The 20,381-nt window shown below is 34.6% G+C and overlaps 2 protein-coding genes across 2 annotated transcripts; one reads left to right on the forward strand and one right to left on the reverse strand.

The window, feature by feature from the left end:
• The first annotated feature begins 8,650 nt into the window (after positions 1–8,650).
• On the forward strand, positions 8,651–9,610 carry LOC125121123 (olfactory receptor 10AG1-like). The gene has a single exon (XM_047769415.1). The coding sequence runs from the start codon at positions 8,669–8,671 to the stop codon at positions 9,608–9,610; it is 942 nt and encodes a 313-aa protein (XP_047625371.1). The 5' UTR covers positions 8,651–8,668.
• A 6,984-nt stretch (positions 9,611–16,594) lies between these two features.
• LOC125120721 (olfactory receptor 10AG1-like) lies at positions 16,595–19,013 on the reverse strand. Its single transcript, XM_047769176.1, has 2 exons — positions 18,731–19,013; positions 16,595–17,294 (listed from the first exon to the last, which is right to left on the reverse strand). The coding sequence occupies exons 1-2, from the start codon at positions 19,011–19,013 to the stop codon at positions 16,771–16,773; spliced, it is 807 nt and encodes a 268-aa protein (XP_047625132.1). The 3' UTR covers positions 16,595–16,770.
• Positions 19,014–20,381: the final 1,368 nt, after the last annotated feature.

Consider the following 20,381-nt stretch of genomic DNA (forward strand, 5'->3'; position numbering starts at 1 on the left):
TTTAAAGACTCAACATTACAGAAGGGGATTGCTTATCTTTGTCATGTAAATACATCAGAAAGATTTATTTTTGTGTTTCTATGTTCCTAAAAAATGATAGTTAATATCATCACTGCAACCTTGCATTATGTTAAAGGATTTTGTTTCATAGTATTGAGCTTCTGGGTAATCAAAGCACAAATTTTATCTCCATGGCAACCATCTAATCTGAAGACCCATCTTTCCCCTCACTGGGAACCATTGAGTTAAGATTGCCTGAGCATTATCATTAACTCAGAGCATCATATAACCAAGGATTAGGGTTATGCTCTGTGAGAACTTTTATCTTTCCCTTCACTTCAGATATTTTTTCTGCCTTTATCTGTACCTATCATTGGATTTAACCAATGAGGAAAAAAAAAAAAAAAAGCAGCAGCCAAAGATGGGGGGAGCAGGGGAATCAATGTTGTCTTGCATTTTTTTTTCTTTGTTTCTATGTCTTGCAATTGTCCATGTACCTTTAAGACTACAAATTTTTGTATTCCTTCCTTTATTATGCCAACCCTGATTGTTTTCTCCTAACATCATTTCCTTCCTCTTGTAGCTTCAAGTTTTGCTTTGGTAATTCTATTTAGTATTAGAAATTTTTGAAATTTTCACTATAAACTATCCATGTCAATGTGTGTTAGGTTCATGATGGCCCCTCTAAATATGTGTCCATTTAGAACCTGCAAATGTGAATTTTTGTAGCTGTAATTAAGCTAAGAAGTGTGAAATAAGCTTGTCCTAGTTTAAGGTGGGCATTAAATCCTATGACCAGTGTTCTTGGTTCTTATAAGGGTCAGAAAGAGAGATGAAGTTAAGAAAAGAGATACAGAGATGCAGAGAAGAACATCACATGAAGATGGAGGCAGTGAATGGGAGTGATGTAACCATGAAGCAAAGCCTTCTCCACATGCTCTTCCCACCTGACCAGAATTTATTCTCTTTGGAGAGAAATCCTGCCAGCACTGTGATTTTGGGCTCTGGCTTCCAGAAATGTGAGGTGAATTTTTGTTGTTTTAAGCCACTCAATTTCTGATCGTTTGTTAGAGTAGATCGAGGAAAGTAATACACCATGTAAACAATGTTTCATTAAAGTGTTTTTCTTTAGGAGTTCCCACTGTAGTGCAATGCCTTAAGAATCCGACTGCAGCTGCCAGGGTTGCTGTGGATGCTTGGGTGGTACAGCCCAGCCCAGTGGGTTACATTATCCTGTGGTTCTCATTCAGTCCCTGGCCTGAGAACTTCCATATACTGAGGGTAAGGCCAAAAAAAAAAAAAAAGAAAAAGTGTTTAACTCTGAATCCTCTGGAATAAATTATGTGTCCTTTTGAAGGCAGTGTTTTGTTTTTAATTTAAATATTTATTCTTTTATTAAAAAACACTGTATCAATGAAATCTAATCTTGTAAAAATAATATTTGCCCAAGAATGACTATTACCTATGTTTCTTCAAAAGTGTTTGTTAAAGTTTTTTTTTTTTTTTATTTTTTTAGTAGTGCAAATGACAAGGTAAGCAAAAGGAAGGGGTTCTCGGCTGAAACATATTTGAAACTGGAGCACATCAACCATGTAACACTTCATGGCCTCGACTGCAATGTCTTAAAGCCGCTTCACTGAAGAAATCCTAAGCTTTCCTGGCATGTGAGAAAAAAATGTAAAGATTGGTGTAACAGGAGTTCATTTGTGCCATTTATTAGATTCCAGATAAAAGTGAGCTGTAGCATACGTCACGGAGCCGGCTCAGAGCAGATGTTGCCCTAGCTGTGATGTAGGCCGGCAGTTCCAGCTCTGATTTGACCCCTAGCCTGGGAACTTCCATATGCCACAGGTGTGGACCTAAAAAAGAGAAAAAGAAACTAATTTTTAAGTAGGTCTCATATTTGCTCTTGATTAGAGACTGTTTACTGAAAAAATATAGTATATTTTATCCAGTCATTAAATACTGGACAAGATTTTGGGGGACACGTCCAAGAATGTCCACTTTTGTATTACTCACAATGTCAAAATCTTTATCAAATTGGATTGGAATATGTTTGAGATAATTTCATATGGAGAAAAGCCAAAGATTGATAGAAATTAATCAAAATGTCATTACATTTAAGATGGAGCATATTTTGGAGTGAAACAAGCCATAATGATAGCGTTCATTAAGGTAAAAAGCAGAATTTAGAATACTCATTAAGTATGCATTTTTTCTATGTTTCTATTTCCAATTTTTTTAAATGAACATGTTTAAAATTAAAAGAAAAACATAATATCCTTTATTATATTTATGTCACACTTCTATTTTTTCCTGAAACTAAATCAGAAATACGAATTGTGTTTTACCTAAAAAATCATCATCATCATCAATAGAAATATGATTCAAGATTGGTGATAGTGGAGTTCCCATCACAGCTCAGTGGTTAACAAATCTAAGAACCATGAGGTTGCGGGTTCGATCCCTGGCCTTGCTCAGTGGGTTAAGGATCTGACGTTGCTGTGAGCTGCAGTGTAGAAGTTGCATATGCAGCTCGAATCCCATGTTGCTGTGAGTGTGGCGTAGGCCAGCAGCTATAGCTCTGATTGGACCCCTAGACTGGGGACCTCCATATTCTGCGGGTGTGGCCCTGGAAAAGGCATAAAGAAAAAAAAAAAAGATTGGTGATAGTATTGTATTGTTTTGGACAAATGAATCAATATTTCTATAAATGGACTTACCAAAAACTACATCACATATAATTCTCCAACATTTAAAACAAATGAAGACATGACATCTTTCTCTGGTTAACATGCACTGTTAGGCTTTTTGTTGCTAGCACTATAATTAATTTGATAATTTTCATAAATTTGGTAAATTATAAACCTCATATTTTGAAGGCACCATAGCTCTGGGATAAGAAAGAATAGAAAACAATATCAAAATTGTCTCATTAAGTTAGACAACCAATGTGATTATTCACACTTAAGTGTCCCACAATCTTTTGCAAGCACAAATTTGTTGCAATATCATGCTATTGCATATCTTCATATCTCTGCATGCTTTATTGATTAGTTCAAGAAGTAAACACAAATGTGATATGGGTCAATAGTGTCTGCTTCCTCTCCACATACACAATGCATAGGAAAATGTCTCAGATATTTTAAAGACTAAATCATTGTTCAGATTACAATGTAATTAGTTTTTTTTTCATAAATGAAGTTGTGTATCTGTCCCTTTCTTGAAAGGATAATTTATATCTCCTTTTTGTGAACTGTTACTTCAGCTTTTTCGTCTTTTATTCTATTTTGAATTTTTTCTTCATATTCAAGAACGAGACAAGAGCATGTTATTTCAGATCCAAGGTATACTTATTTCTTCCATTATATCAATTCTATTTTAATTTATTTATGGGATTTCTTTTAATTATCCAGAATCATTTATTTGAACACAGGTGTTTTTGTTTCAATTTTTGTGTCCTGCATTCTAAAGTATAAGTCAAACTGTGCTTCCTCCAAAATGATTCCAAAACTATAAAACCTTTTTCTTAGAATGCTTTCATCACCTCACCCTCTAAAATATTTAAATTTGTGTGTCATTTGGGGTTTTTCCTATATAGCATAAGGTATTAAGAAAAGATTACTGTTTTTTCCTGCCCAGTCGTCCCAATAGCTTTCATTTTAAATGTCTGTATTTCACCAATTTGGTAGGTTATCTTTATTAAATGAAAAATTCTCACTTGTATTTGAGCCTTTTCTGGAATTTCTATTCTACTCCATCAGAAGATTTCTCTATTTATGCATAATACTGCACTGTCCCAATTACAGGGTTTTAGGACTCCAATTCAACATAGCTGAACAGCTTGGACGAGCATCTTCAGCAGCTCAGTCCTGGCCGGGCTCCCACACTCTTGCTTTGCTCTGTCTGTCACCTTTGGTCCACATGTGAAACTTTTCCCACCACCCACTCCTCTCTCAGATTATGGGAATAATCTCTGCCAGGTATTTCCTGATGCTTTGTAATTAACTTTCCAAATACTCCCTGTTATCATATTACTATATGTGTCTTGCAAATATTGTCTCCTCATAATCATAGACTCTTATAAATTACTACTTACTGAATAATAGGAAGTAACCTCCCAAGTTTTTTTTTTTTGGTCATGAAAAATTGGCTCTAATCCAAGGTATTTAAACAATTTAAATGTTGAAAAAATTTTTCCTCCCCACGTTTGAAGCCGACAACTCACAGACTATTGGTTTGGTATCTTCCCCAGTATCTTAGCTGGACGTATTCCAGATCCTCATTTGATCATATGTAAAGTTCAAAAGCATTCACACCTTAAAAATATAAAATAAATTCAGGAAAGGATGATGACAGGCTGCAAAAGGAAGGAAATTTTTTCTCCTATTCTGATTAATCTTGGGCTAAATTTTTAATTTTGAGCTACATTTCATACATTCGATGGCTAAATTTTGGGTTGCTGAAGTCAATGCCATGCTAGTTGTGTAGAGAAAAATATTTGCCATCAGAACATGTATCACAACAAATACACAGGCCAACCCTCTAACTGGGAATTAAGGAACCTATCAAGCAGTTGGATCCATGTGACATATTCATAATCAATAAGGTAACAATTGGATATGGGTCAATTTTGAATGGTCCCAAATAATGTTAATCAACACCCTATTTGTATCTAGGAAATAGAATGCACTGTACCCCCTATTCCATGGAGAGGCTGAAGAAGAAGTAGTATGGGTAGAGTGAGAGCAACCTGGGGAAAATACTATACAACAAATCAGAGTATACCAAAGTGATGGTTCTAATTAGAAATTTAAATGTATCAGGTGGAAGAGATCCCTGGGGTAGAGATAACTATTTTTAATTTGAAGGTACTTTATGTTTAGAAAGAACAGGGTATTTTAAAGGTGGGTTGAAGAGCCTTGAGATACAAGTAATTTCACCTGCAGTAATTTAAATATTCAAATTCTCTCTAGTGAGAAAAATCAGCAACATCTCAAGAAAGGTAAAAAATTACTTTATACTGAAATTAAGCTTTACTTCGTATTTTAAAATGTAAAAATAATATTTAAAACCTGGTAGAAAATGTGTACTTTTTAAAAAAACAACTCCTGTATATTTCTTATTCTATTAAATAAAATTTACAACAAAATAATGGCAATAAATAACATTATTAAATCATTTTGAATACTGAAAATTGTGAAGATTGTAGTACTTTTTTCTAGGTATAGATAATATTACCAGAAGCTTAATTTCAAGCCAATATATTGTAACTAATAAATGTTACGTTTATGTATTCAGCTTAATATTGTAATAGGATATCTGAAGTAAAGCAATACATAAAATAGGATTACAATCATTGGGGAATCCAACAAACAACTATTTTAAAGAACAAAAAAGATATATTTGAGGACTAATAATAAAAATTGTTTTAAGTCAATATTTATTTTAAGTTAATTTCAAGGATTAAGTTGCTAATTTATATCTCATATACAAACATGTTTGAAGTCTGCTTTATTTCACTCTTAAGAAATACATACACAAATCTTGCCTATTTCATGTTATACAAGATTTCATCACCAAAATGTTGGATTTGTACAATCAGAAATTATATTTTATTCAGCACTAGAATAATTATATTTAAGAAATAAGGAGGAAACATTATGTTAATTTTTTCATTTATAAAAGTGATACATAGGGATTTACTGTTGTGGCACAGCAGAAACAAATCTAATTAGTATCCATGAGGATGAGGGTTCGTTCCCTGGCCTTGATCAGTGGGTTAAGGGTCTGGCATTGCTGTGAGCTGTGGTGTAGGTCACAGATGCCACTCACATCCAGCATTGCTATGGCTGTGGCATAGGCCAGCAGCTGTAGCTCCTATTTGACCCCTAGCCTGGGAACTTCCATGAACCAAAGGTTCATCCCTAAAAAAAGCAAAAAACAAATAAATAAACAACAACAAAAATAAAATACAAGTGATACATAAAGATTGGCATGTTATTCTTATTATATATAAAATCTCCTTTTCCTCCTTTTTAAGAATGATGACTTCATTTAAAAGTGTCTATTGCTTTACTTAGTTCAGAATCAAATACTAAACACTGTATTATTAGTTGTACAAGCATTTTCTAAGATCTACATTGATCCCAAGTTGGAAAATAATCACAGTCCTTACCTTTCAGATCATGTAGTGTTAGCAAAATAAAAGGCATACAAAAGGGATTAGCTAGATGGTAACAATATGTACACTCTTGGTATTATGTTTACAGATGAGAAATGATGATTTTAGTAACAAAAAGCTTGGCATAGAATTCACATTTTAAGAGCCTGGAATTTTTCTAACACTCTGATGATTGCTTTAAAATCTCATTCATTTAACCATGTGACAAGAAACTAAATTACAGAAAATTTTTTCATTTTGCTTAAGTAGAGAATAAAATTTAGATTGCTAAAATTTATTTATTTTCTTAGAGTACACTTGATTTACAGTGTTGTGCCAATTTCTGCTATATAGCATTGTGACCCAGTCATACATAAACAATGACGCAGTCATACAAAAACTTAGTTTTTGATAACAACAATAATAGCTAGCTTTTCAATAGACTTTTATATATGCCAGCACTTCTCAAGTTGTTTCATATGTATTGATTGCATTAATAGTTATAAGAACCCTAAGTGTTGGTATAGTTGCCAGCTAAGTTGTGAATGGAGAAAAGTGTGACACAAGGAGATTAAGTAATATGCAGGAGGTCACACAGCTAGCATATGGTGAAGCCATAATTCAATTCTGACCATCCAGATAGAACTATATTGTTTGTCCAGGACACTATACTTACACTATGTTGGTGGGCAAAGTCCAAATGCACAAGATAGAGAAATGACAGGCAGAGCTTGGACCAATCTTGAGTCAAGAGATGCTTGGGGTGCAATATCTAAGGAGAAACTGACATTTAAGATGGCTCAATGCAGAGTCAGCTCTGGAAATGAGTGAGTGCCTAAAATATTGTGCACACGGACTATACACATTTTATCCTACTCCTGACTCTGATGAAAGGAAAAAAATGAAAAAAAAAAAGTAATTACCAACAAGTAACTCAATAACTCTATTAAACACAATTTTGGTAGTAAATTTGTTGTATTTAAGAACATATTTCGGGAGTTCCCATGGTGGCTCAGTGGTTAACAAATCTGACTAGGAACCACAAGGTTGTGGGTTCAATCCCTGGCCTTGCTCAGCGGGTTAAGGATCCGGTGTTGCCATGAGCTGTGGTGTAGGTTGCAGATGCGGCTCAGATCCTGCCTTGCTATGGCTCTGGCGTAGGCTGATGGCTACAGCTCTGATTGGACCCCTAGCTTGGGAACCTCCATACGCCACAGAAGCAGCCCTAGAAAAGGCAAAAGGACAAAAAAAAAAGAACATATTTCACAATAATCATTATAGAACTGTAACTAATAAGTAATCATATTAAAATTGAAAGTTAATTTTTTACCAATAGTATGTCATTTAATTATCATAAATAAGGAATAAAACTTTAGAAAATGTAAACAATTGCTTAATATCACAGATAATAAATCATCAAGTTAGGATTCAAAGTCAAGTCCAATTAAAAAAAAAAGCCACTGACTTTCAATCACAAAACCAACCTGCAAATGATCAAGTTATCCCTAATTACAAGTTTTTGATACTTTTAGCTCTAAGAAAAGTGAGTTTAGAAACTATTTCGCATATTTATGAGGAACCACAAAGGCAACAACAGCACGTAGGGTGAAACATAAAGGCAATATATTTTCTCCCTCTGCCCACACACATACACACAGGTAATGAACACACTCCAAGCTATTCCATTTTCCTAGGGTTACTCTCTTGATCTCCCCAACCCTGCACCAATAGCATGTGGAAGTTCCTGGGCCAGGGATCAAAGCCGTGCCATGGGAGTGATAGTGCTGGATCCTTAACCTGCTGAACCACAAGAGAATTTTTCTATTGATTATTTCTCTCTGTATGTTTGTTCCTAGGTAATGTTTCCAAGGTAAAACTCTCTTATACCTTCCACTTATTATTCTACCATAAGATATGTTTTATTCTCCTTTGTGCTGTGAAAGAAAATATTCTCACTTTCTCTCTCTCTGTCTCTCTCTGTCTACTGCCTAATCATATGAATCATATACAAGGGCATATGTGCTTAAGATAAAGTGTTAGGAAGGGGGTAAATGGTGAAATATGCAGTTGAAAATGTATGGGGTAGATAATTTCTGATATAGTCCTAGTAAAAATTACAGAGGAAATCAAAGAGAAGTACAATAAGACCATCAGATAACATGCATAATTACAAGTGAGATAATATGGCAACTCTCTGGATCTATATTTGACTATTGACTGTCACCATTTTTTCCAGTGTCTGTGCTGAGCTGAGAATAATTTGGTTTATTCTGGGCTGTATTCAGAAAGAATGACCTTAAAGGACATTTTAGGGGAGTTTTTACAGTGATAATCTATAGGATATAACTACAGAAAACAGAAAAAAATATAGTAACATACATATATAGTAACATTATTGAATTAGAAACACTGACAGTGAATAGGAAAACCAATTTCCATTAGAGAACGGGCACTAATTCATGAAGTTAAAATTAACAGCACATACTAAATGTATCCTTTCCACAGATGAAACACCAAGAAAAACCACCAGAAGAAAATCTAACTAAATTGATGGAATTCGTTCTCTTGGGATTTACTGATGTTCCCCATCTTCAGTGGTTGCTTTTTGGGTTGTTTTTAGTCATCTATATCATTATCCTGATAAGTAATGCCATCATATTTTTAATAACAAAACTGGATCCTGCTCTCCAGACACCCATGTACTATTTCATCAGCAATTTTTCCTTTTTGGAAATCTGTTATGCGTCAGTTACTCTCCCTAGAATGCTCATTAATCTTTGTACCCAGAAAAGAACAATTTCTTTCGTTGCCTGTGCTACACAGATGTGCTGCTTTCTTGTGCTGGCAGCCACAGAATGTTTCCTTCTGGCTGTGATGGCCTATGACCGCTATGTAGCCATTTGTAACCCTCTGCATTATCCTCTAATCATGAAACACAAAATGTGTATTCAGCTGGTGGCTGGCTCCTGGATCAGTGGAATTCCAGTCCAGATAGGGCAGACGTTTCAGATTTTCTCTTTGCCCTTTTGTGGTTCTAACCTCATCAACCACTTCTTCTGTGACATCCCCCCAATACTCAAGCTGGCCTGTGGGGACACCTTTGTAAATGAAATGATGGTCTCCACAGTTGCTGTGTTGTTTGTCACAGTTCCATTTCTCTTGATCCTTGTCTCCTATGGAAAACTCATCTCCACCATCCTCAAATTGTCATCAGCCACAAGTCGCACCAGAGCCTTTTCCACCTGCTCATCTCATCTTATGGTTGTTGTGTTGTTCTTTGGATCAGGCATGATTACCTATTTAAGACCCAGGACCAGCCACTCAGCAGGAACTGACAAAGTGCTTTCTCTCTTCTACACTATTGTGACTCCTGTGTTTAACCCCATGATATACAGTCTAAGGAACAAGGATGTCTTAAGGGCACTGAGAAAACTGCTATGTAAATAATTTACCTTATTAAAACTAAGTTTTATTTACAGAAATTGATTCTTTATATATTGGTATTGGAATTTTAACATGTTTAACTCTGTTTATGCAATCATTTTTTCCAAATTAAAATTACTTGTAATGTTTAATGTCTCACATTATACATTTACGTACCTGACAGTGAATAACAAATCATTCCCCTGGTAATTCTATAAGTTTACTGTGCAGTGTCCTCTCTCAGTAAGAAATTTAACAATGATTTATGCAATAGTCAATTGTCATATACAATAATCAATCCCTTTTTGGAAACTCTGTCATTTATTTCCATAGAATTGTAATGGCCATTTTAAGAAGCAGGTTGGCAATGAACATTAAATAAAAACATTTTGATTTAGTAACAACTATACAATTGTTTATACTATACAAGTATACAATATTTATACTATATAAATATTCTCATATTTTTAAGAGAAAAATATCTTTCATTGGGAATGTAGCATTTTTAATGATTTTAGGATAAAATAACAGAACATATTAAGCATGATTTATGTTTATATCAGATTAAATATTTCCACATAGTAACAATTTGTTAAAATTAATATTACTATTAAATATTTGCATATAATTATAAGAGAAATCCACAAGCATAGTTTTAAGAATATTTTCTTTTTTCTTTATTTTCCCACTGTACAGCAAGGGGATCAAGTTACATGTATACATTACATTTTTTTCCCCACCCTTTGTTCTGTTGCAACATGAGTATCTAGACATAGTTCTCAATGCTACTCAGCAGGATCTCCTTGTAAATCTATTCTAAGTTGTCTCTGATAACCCCAAGCTCCTGATCCCTCCCACTCCCTCCCTCTCCCATCAGGCAGCCACAAGTCTGTTTTCCAAGTCCATGATTTTCTTTTCTGAGGAGATGTTCATTTGTGCTGGATATTAGATTCCAGTTATAAGTGATATCATATGGTATTTGTCTTTGTCTTTCTGGCTCATTTCACTCAGTATGAGATTCTCTAGTTCCATCCATGTTGCTTTAAGAATATTTTCTTAGAGATAGCACTTGCAATGCAAAATTCAGGGAGAAAAAAATAAACTTGAATTAAATATATCTGCTATAAACTTAAACTTAAACTTGCTTAAACTTGCTTAAACTTGCATACCACATACATGCACACATTGAAAGTAATTAATGTAAATACAATAATCAGTGTTAATTGCATATATATCAAAGTAAAATTACCTATTATGTCTTCTTATTTTTTATTGATATTTATAGTTTATTACAATATGTCTGTGTTTCATACAAACATGAAAAATAATAAATCTGTATCCACTGATTATTAGAAAAATTGTTATGATCAGTTGCTTATATTATTTCTCTGTTTATACTGAGGTAGTTAACCTTATCTGTATTTATGCTTATGAAATGAACTATTTGTATATGCAGGTAGTAGATCTTTCATGACCTGTCACCAGTACTTAAGTGTAAAAAAAGAATGTGGTGATTCTTGTATCTGCTTTTAAAGTTTTTGTTCATAAGTGAAAAAAATCAGTTCTATTCATATATAGTTTCTATCAGAAACTATAAAAATATAATGGAGATGATTGTAGACAGGAAATAAATAGAAGAAAGAGAAACATAATAACTAAAAAAATTCTAGGAAATTTTTCAATTAGAAATTAGATAACTCCTGACACTATTACATGTGGAATGAAATGTGACAGATATTCAAGTTCTATCATTTTCACTGTCTCTCCTACCTAACAACAGAAAGACAAAAAAATAAAATAAAAAAGGCTGAGAGAGAGGAGTTAACTAACAAGGGGGAAAATATTTAAATACATTAATAACTTTAATAGATGTGAACTGATCCAATAAATTTTAAGGAAAGGCAAATAAGGTATCTGTTCTTGGAGCACTGTAATTACTATTTTTTGCTAGATAAGGAAGCTCCATACCCCTCAAATCTGTGAGCACTATCAAAAATTGTTTTCTCACTTATATAGAAAACTTAAAAACAAAAACCTAAATATTCACCCATTCAGTAATAATAGTATACCAAAAATGCATGCCAAAAATTCTTTAAACATGACAAATATTTTTAGCTAATACACGGGCTTTTTAAATTATAAATATCTTTATTTTCATGACAAAATTTTATTATTTGAATTGTATCATTCTTATAACAATCCATTTACAGTCCTAAAAAGGTATCTTCTTTATTAACACAAACACAAACATTTATTTACATATGTGTGTATGTGTATACGGGTTCCTCGGAGAAGAATATTTCTTTCCTGGACTGAAGTCAGTTGTTAAGGGAGGAGCAGAGGTACATGTAGAATCTTTACAGTTTGATCTTGGGAAGGAAAACATCTGAATATATTAAGAGTTTGAATTTGCATTAATAGCTATGGTTTCATATATATTAAAGAATATGCAGAGTATAATGATAGATCATCTACTCTCTCTTTTTTTAAAAAATATACTATATGGTATGTATTAATGCATATTATATACACTGCAGTTTTTGCTTGAAACAGTAAAGTGCTATAGGTAACTCATGTTGACAAATTGTTCCTTCAGCAGAGACATGCAAATTAAATTTAACTTCACTAAGTCAGATAATTAGTTCAGAGCATTTACAGAGAAATAGAATTGTTATTTCTATTTCAAGGAGATTAAACCCAAAAGCCTCTGGCTATGTCTCATTGTAATGGCCCTTCCCCCACACTGACCAGCCTGGGTCACTTCCTCCTAGAGAAGGAATGTCACCCACTCCTCACGCCTCCTCTTTCTGACATGTTCCCCATGCAAATAAGGTATTGCCCAAGACCAATCAGATCAAATATGCCCCATACAAAAATCAAACAACACCTAGCCTTACTCATGCATGGTGTAGGGGGCTTGGATAGGAGAAATTGGGTCTCCACTTGGGTCTGCATTGTGGGGTATAAAGACAAGTGCAGAGTGAGTCTGGCCCTCTTTTTTAACCTGTATGCACATGAGTTCTCTCTCTCTCTGAAGATGTACTTTTGCTTTAATAAATTTGTAAAACATCTGCTGTTCCAAGCTCTACTGTGGTGAGATGGGGACTGAGGAAACTGTGACTCTATCAACATAATAAAATTAGAAGACAAAGGGAAGGTTGTCATGTGGACTAACAGTAGAATAAGAAAGAAAGAAATTATAAAATACAGTTTTTTGAAATATGATACTGAAAATTCAAAGGAGGAGAATTGCTAAATTTTGCTGTAATAAGCCATATGCCCTTTATGTGTAAGGCAGATGATCGTGTGTGTGTGTGTGTGTGAGTGTGTATGTACATGTGTGTATGTGCATGAGCATCAACACATTGTAGATGTTAATTTCTAGACAGTGTCAAGCAACCAATTTATATTTCTGATGATTATAGTCATAAACATACAGTGGTATATATTGTGTTCCTCGAGGATCATTATTCTATGACAGCCAAGATATTCGTCAAAGCAGTGTGTTTGCTAATTAATCAATAGGCCACCACATACATTTGATTTCCATTTCGGAAGTATATACAAAGATTAGAAAACTGTTTCATAGTCTATAACAAAAGGAAAAGAGACTTCTGTGTATCTTTGCACTTTCTCTTTTAGTGAGATCATATTTATAATTGAAATTAAACTAAGATAACATTTAATGAATTATCTCCTTTCTGTATGATAAGGAATGATAATAGATGACAATGGAAAATATATTACAAAAAATCAAAATTAGTTAATTAGTGAGAAAACAATTCTAGAGCATGAGTTTTTTTATTGATTTTTATTTTTTCCATTATAACTGGTTTACTGTGTTCTGTCATATTCTACTGTACAGCAAAGTGACCCAGTCACATATACATGTATACATTCTTTTATTTCACATTATCATGCTCCATCATAAGTGACTAGACATAGTTCCTAGTGCTACACCCCAGGATCTCATTGCTTATTCATTCCAAAGGCAATAGATTCCATCTATCAACCCCAAATTCCCAGTCCATCCTACTCCCTCCCCCTCGCCCTTGGCAACCACAAGCCTGTTCTCCATGTCCATGAGTTTCTTTTCTGTGAAAAGTTTCATTTGTGTTATATATTAGATTCCAGATAAGTGATGTCATGTGGTATTTGTCTTTCTCTTTCTGACTTACTTCACCTAATATGAAAGTCTCTAGTTCCATCCATGTTGCTGCAAATGGCATTATTTTGGTTTTTTATGGCTGAGAAATATTCCATTGTCAGTGGACAGTTAGGTTGTTTCCATGTCTTGGCTATTGTGAATAGTGCTGCAATGAACATGCAGGTGCATGTTTCAAGGAAAGTTTTGTCCAGATATATGCCCAAGAGTAGGATTGTTGGGTCATATGGTAGTTTCATGTATAATTTTCTAAGGTACTTCCATACTGTTTTCCATAGTGCTTGTACCAATTTACATTCCCACTAACAGTGCAGGGGGGTTCCCTTTTCTCCATACCCTATCCAGTATTTGTTATTTGTGCACTTATTAATGATGGCCATTCTGACTGGTGGTGTGAGGTGGCACCTCACGGTAGTTCTGATTTGCATTTCTCCAATCATCAGTGATGTGGAGCATTTTTTTCATGTGCTTATTGGCCACCTGTATATCTTCCTTGGAGAAATGTCTATTCAGGTCTTTTGTCCATTTTTCCATTGGGTTGTTGGGTTTTTTTTGCTGTTGGGTTGTATAAGTTGTTTGTATATTTTAGAGAGCCTGAGGTTTTGAAAATTGATTGTCTGGAAACAAGAAAAAAATAAAAAAGAAAAGAAGACAGCATGATCTAAGAGTTGCTATACAGATAAATTTTGTTCCATGTCTACAAACAAAAATAGATGCTGAAAGCCCAGGAGCTCAACTAGTTTCTACATGCACACCTTGAGAAGTCAAAACAGAATAAACTCTGCACAGAGGTTTAAAAAGGCAGGGAAATTTGTAAGCTGTTATAGAATGATTTGCATTGGAATTGTTAGGTTATTGCTAAAATAATTTCCATGTTTAAATATGTAGCCATTATCCTCTCAAAAACTAGATTTTATCAAATGTCTCCTTTTCCAATATACTTGAATTTTCAGCAATACTCCTTAGGTCCACAGTCGTCATTATATATTCATAATATTGCTATGAGATAATAATATCTGGCTTTATTACCATTTTATTGACAGAGAAATTGATACAAAGAATAGTTGAGATTAGTCAAGAATGCAGGGTTGAGAATAAATCAGAAATAAACATCTGTTATCTATTATCTTGGCTCCTGAACTTGTTCTGTTTTCATTATACTGTGTCATATGCTCATCTAAGAGGAGAAAAAAATTACACTCAAGCAAAGAGCTTAATTATCTTCAATACTATCATCATCACGACCATGGAGAATGTGTTCAATCCCTGATACAAGAAAATCTATGAAGCAGATTATAACATTTACACTCATATATTATGTATAAAAACAAAATGACACTGGGCACTGTGATAACTGATGGAAGGTTAAAATGCAAGCCCTCGAAATGAAAATTCAAACTTATTAACCAAAGGTTACAATTAGAGTGTAACCCCTTATAAAAAGAAACTTATCAGAAGGGACAAATACCTGCAAGAGGAGTCGAACCTTAAAAGTGACACAGTTATTCAATGATACAGTCCTCAAGTACTTATAAATATTTTTAGAAATAAGAAATTATACATGACGTCAAATCCCCCAAGTCTTTTACATATTAGGATGTTCATGATTGATTATTTCTTCTCTGTCCTCTCTGGTAAAAAGAGTCTTATTTCATACAAATAAAACCAGGATGTGGAGTTCCCTTGTGGCACAGTGGGTTAAGGATCTGGTGTTAGCCCTGCAGTGGCCCAGGTAGCTGCTATGGCATGGGTTCAGTCTTTGGCCTAGGAACTTGCATATGCTGGGTGAGGCTAAAAACAAAACAAAACAAAAAGCCAGTATAAAATGGGCGAGATTAATTACAGTTACACTAATTTTATTATAATTTGCACACAGGTCTTAGTGGACATTTTCTATGTGTGTATATTACTATTTTAGAGGTTGAGTAACTGTGAATCTTTGTTTTAGCTTTTCTTTCTGCCTTTCCTATGTTTCAAATGTGTTCTTTTTCAATGGTGTGAGAACACTCAAAGCCTTTATTTTTTTTCCACTGCAACTTTGAAAAATCTAGTGAGCTATAGTAAATAAGTTGGAATTGCCTTTCAGCAACTGGTGAATATAGTTAAAGGAGTATGACAGAGCCAGATAAGATCTCTGATAGTCAGTTGCCATGGACTCTGGAAAGAAGGGGGAAGCAAAGAGCCAGACGTTCAGCTCCCTCTAGAGATACATGGAAACATTTTCCTAATTTGTACTAAGAAAGAGGGTGCAATTAAAGGTTTTTTACTGTCTGTAAATTTTGTTTCATAATTAAACATATGATCTAAGATTTAGTCTTGCGTCCACTCCCTCAACACATCTAGAGTAAACATACCATGAAAATAATAAGTGTGTCATAAGAGATGAAATTGCCAGCATATTTTTAGTAGCTGAAAATTGTAAAGAAAAACTCTATTTCTTCTACACATTTTAAAACACAATTCTAACAGTTTAAATTATCTAAAAGTGTTGTAGGTGGGTAAATTTATAATGTTTTGTAAAAAAGTGGATTTATTCTAGAGAATAGAGCATTTGCAAATTAAATAATTTGCTTATTAACATGCAGTCACAAGTGACTTTAGGCAGGGAATGAAAATACATAATAATTGTAAGTGATATTATAATAATTGTGAATGATTACACTATCAGTAAACATAGGAAGAGTGAAATTAAATCATAGTTCTGTGATAGCTATGAGCCATATTTATTTAAAAGTGAACTTCAAGATCCTCACACTAAATTCTTAAGTAATAATTTCTTCAAAGCTGCAATTACATCCTTATATCTAAGCCTGTAGATTAAGGGGTTTAAAGAGTGGAGTCACAGTAGTGTAGAAAACGGAGAGCATTTTGCCAGTTCCTGCAGAATGATTTGATTTGGGCCATAACTAGGTGATAGTAACAGAGCCAAAGAACAAAAGCACAACTATCAGATGAGAAGAACAGGTGGAGAAGGCTTTGGACCAACCTGTGGCTTAGGGCAACTTTAAGATGGTAGAAACTATTTGGACATAAGAGCCAGTATCAGTAGAAAAGGAATCATGGCAAACAGTACAGTAACTACATAGACATATATCTCATTAAGCGCAGTGTCCCCACAGGCCTGCTGGATCAATGGGGGGATGTCACAGAAAAAGTGGCGGATTTGTTTGGAATCACAGAAAGGCAGTGAGAACACCTGACATGTCTGCCTTATCTGGACTGGAATTCCACTGAGCCAGGCACCAACAGCCAACTGGACGCATAATGCATAATGCAGAGGGTTGCAAATGGACACATAGCGGTCATAGGCCATCACTGCCAGAAGGAATGCCTCTGTGGCACCCAGAACAAGGAAGAAGCATATTTGGGTGGTACAGCTTAGTAAAGAAATGCTTCTCTCTTGAGTCCAAAGGTTCATTAGAATCCTGGGGAGAGTGACAGACACATAACAGATTTCCAGAGAGGAAAAATTTGCCAGGAAGAAATACATGGGTGTTTGGAGAACAGAGTCCATCCTTGTGATTATTATGATAAGGCCATTTCCTGTTAAGATGAATATATAAACAAGAAAGAAAAGTCCAAATAGAAGCGCCTGGAGGTTTGGAAGTTCAGAAAATCCCAGAACAAACACCATGACAGAAGAGAAATTGCCTTCTGCTATTTGGTCCCTAAGCATCTGTGAAAATAAAGAATTCAGCCCACAAAGTCATTTTATCTGCCTGAACTGCAGTTTGCTCAACTATGAAATATGTCTGTACACTATGCTTTCATAAGTCACAAAGTCATTAAGAATGAGTCCTATCAAAACAACTAAATTGACATTAAATGTTAGTTTTTTAAAAAAGTTCATTATCTCACAAAACATAATCCATCAGTGGGAGTCCCCATCGTGGCTCAGTGGTAACGAACCCGGCTAGCATCCATGAGGGTGCGGGTTCAATCACAGGATTCACTCAGTGGGTTAAGGATCCAGTGTTGTGTGAGCTGGGTTGTAGCTTTCAGACATGGCTGGGATCCTGAGTTGCAGTGGCTGTGGCATAGGCCAGATCTGATTCAGCCCCAAGTCTGGGAAATTCCATATGTTGCAAGTGTGGCCCTAGAAAGAAAAAAAAATTCCATCGGAAAACATTCCTATCAGGAATTAAATCTGCTGAGAGATGGCTGTGTTTTCTTGTTCCCACAATTAAATGATGTTTTGTTATTTAGCTTTGTGATAGGAACATCAAAATCTAATTTGAATTAAGTTAATGAAAATAAATTAAAAATAAAAGTAATGACATTAATTATACAAAGAGGTTTGACAAAATTTGTAATATCCTTTTCCATCAATTCTTTTTTCTATTGTTATTACTTTTAAAATAATTTTATTTAATCATATTTTGATTTAAGCAGTCTCAAATTATTTTTAGATATACCATAGAGTTATAATATAAAAAATAAGCTGGAAAAGGTGATTTGGGGATGATTGTGATTTTTTGCATTCTAACAATTCTTTTTTTTTTTTTTTTGCTTTTTAGAGCCACACCTGCAGCGTTTCAAGGTTCCCAGGCTAGGGGTTGAATTGGAGTTGCAGCTGCTAGCCTATACCACAGCCACAGCAACATGGGATCCAAGCCACATTTTCGACCTACACAACAGCTCACAGCAATGCTTGATCTTAACCCACTGAGTGAGACCTAGGAATCAAACCTGCAACCTTGTGGATTCTAGTTGGATAAGTTAACAGAGCCACATAGGGAACTCCTGTATGCTAACAATTCTTATAGTCAGTTTCTTTCAATTGAAAGAAGTCATAAATTACTCAGTTACAAAGATATTTATCAGATCTCAAAAACTGCTTTTGCATTGTAGTTTTAATTCTTGGGATCTATAGCCATGCTTTTGGTTCAAAACATGGTAATGGAGGAAAAGAAATATCAAAGGGTTTTTGAGTCCAAGCAGAAGGCTGTCCTTCCAATTCCTGTTTGCCTATTTCAAACCTTTTCCACTAAAGTGGTCTGTAAATGGCACATGGGTCCCAGGTCCTTTATCAGGTTCTCCTAGGTCATCCAAGTCTTTCGTGAAGTCTGTTGTCTCAAAATACATTTTCTCTCTAATAAACACATTGTACAAATATTTCTGTGATACCAACAGCACACAGTTGCACTCTGTAAGAGTTTGATTCACAAAGTGCTTGAATAACACAAAGTTATTCATCCTTGTGGTCTCTGCAGTTATCCTACTTATGGTGCTGAATAAGAGGACTTGCACATATTCCACCATCTAAGGGTGGTATTAGAGCACGCAGCTTCTTGAAGATAGCCTTATATGGAGGAAGACATTACTTGAAATAAGCTTGCAAACTATCAACAAAGTTGGTAAAAACAGGAAACTAATGAGTACCTGCAGTGATTCACCACTACATTAGACATATTTCACAGATACTGTCTTATTTAATCTTCACGATTGTGCTGTGAGGCAATTCTGTCACCATTTTACTTAGGAGTAAATTTCAACCTATGTTTGTTATATTAATCAGCCAAGGTCACAGCCAGGAAATGGTGTTGTTGAGATTTAATGGCAGTCTTTTAAAACTCAAAAATCTAAGTTACTTTTACTATAACAGGTAATGATACCAAGGGACCCCAGAATGTAAGGTTTGTATGGTATATCCTCCCAGGTTATAATGTATATAATAACCCAGTAAGCATTTGATTTATTAATTAGTAACAATTTGCATTATAAATTAGTTGTATTGGATAGTTCATTAATAATTGTGGAGAATATGCTGTTCTCATTCTTGTGCTTTGCGTTCACATCAGCTTTTTTTTTTTTGTCTTTTTTTTTGTTGAACCCATGGTATGTGGAAGTCACTGGCCCAGGAATTGAACCCATGCCACAGCAGTGGCCCAAGCCAAAGCAGTGACAATCCTAGAGCACAAGAGCACCAGAGCACAAGAGAACTCTGAAGTCCTGTCTTAATTTGACTCCTATTCTAAAGGCTGAGTGTTTTTGAAAAACAAAGTAGAACAAAGTAAAGTTAACAAGTAATTTAAAAAACAAATTAGAAGTTAATAATCTACAATTGAGTCATTAATTACTCCCACAGTATTTGAGGCAAGTTCTGAATAAGAAGTAATCCTAAGCATTTTTTGTTTTTTTAAAGCTGAACCCATGGCACATGGAAGTTCCCAGGATAGGTGTCAAATCAGAGTTACAGCTCTCATCCACAGCCACAGCAATGGCAGGGATCCGAGCTGTGTCTGTGACCTATACCACAGCTCATGACAACACAAGATCTCTGACCCACTGAGCAAGGCCAGGGATGGAACCAGTTCCTCATGGATACTAGTCAGACACCTTTCCACTGGGCCACATGGGAACTCCCAGTTTTTTAATTTCCATATGTATTGTGAATATTAAATAGTAATTGCATGATAAAGCCTTTCAAAATGTAGGAAATAGGATTATTAAGCAATTTATATCCAATTTATAATTTCCTCTTTAATATTATAGTAGCATAAAATATTTCCTTAATATAAAAATATTGAGCATTTTCCCTTTGAATCTGGGAATTTTTTTTTCAGTTTCTTCCAAGAGTACCATTCATGAATAGCTTTATTATAATTTCAAAAGATAGTATAAATTGGT

The sequence above is a fragment of the Phacochoerus africanus genome, chromosome 2, assembly GCF_016906955.1.
Source record: "Phacochoerus africanus isolate WHEZ1 chromosome 2, ROS_Pafr_v1, whole genome shotgun sequence".
NCBI lineage: Eukaryota > Metazoa > Chordata > Mammalia > Artiodactyla > Suidae > Phacochoerus > Phacochoerus africanus.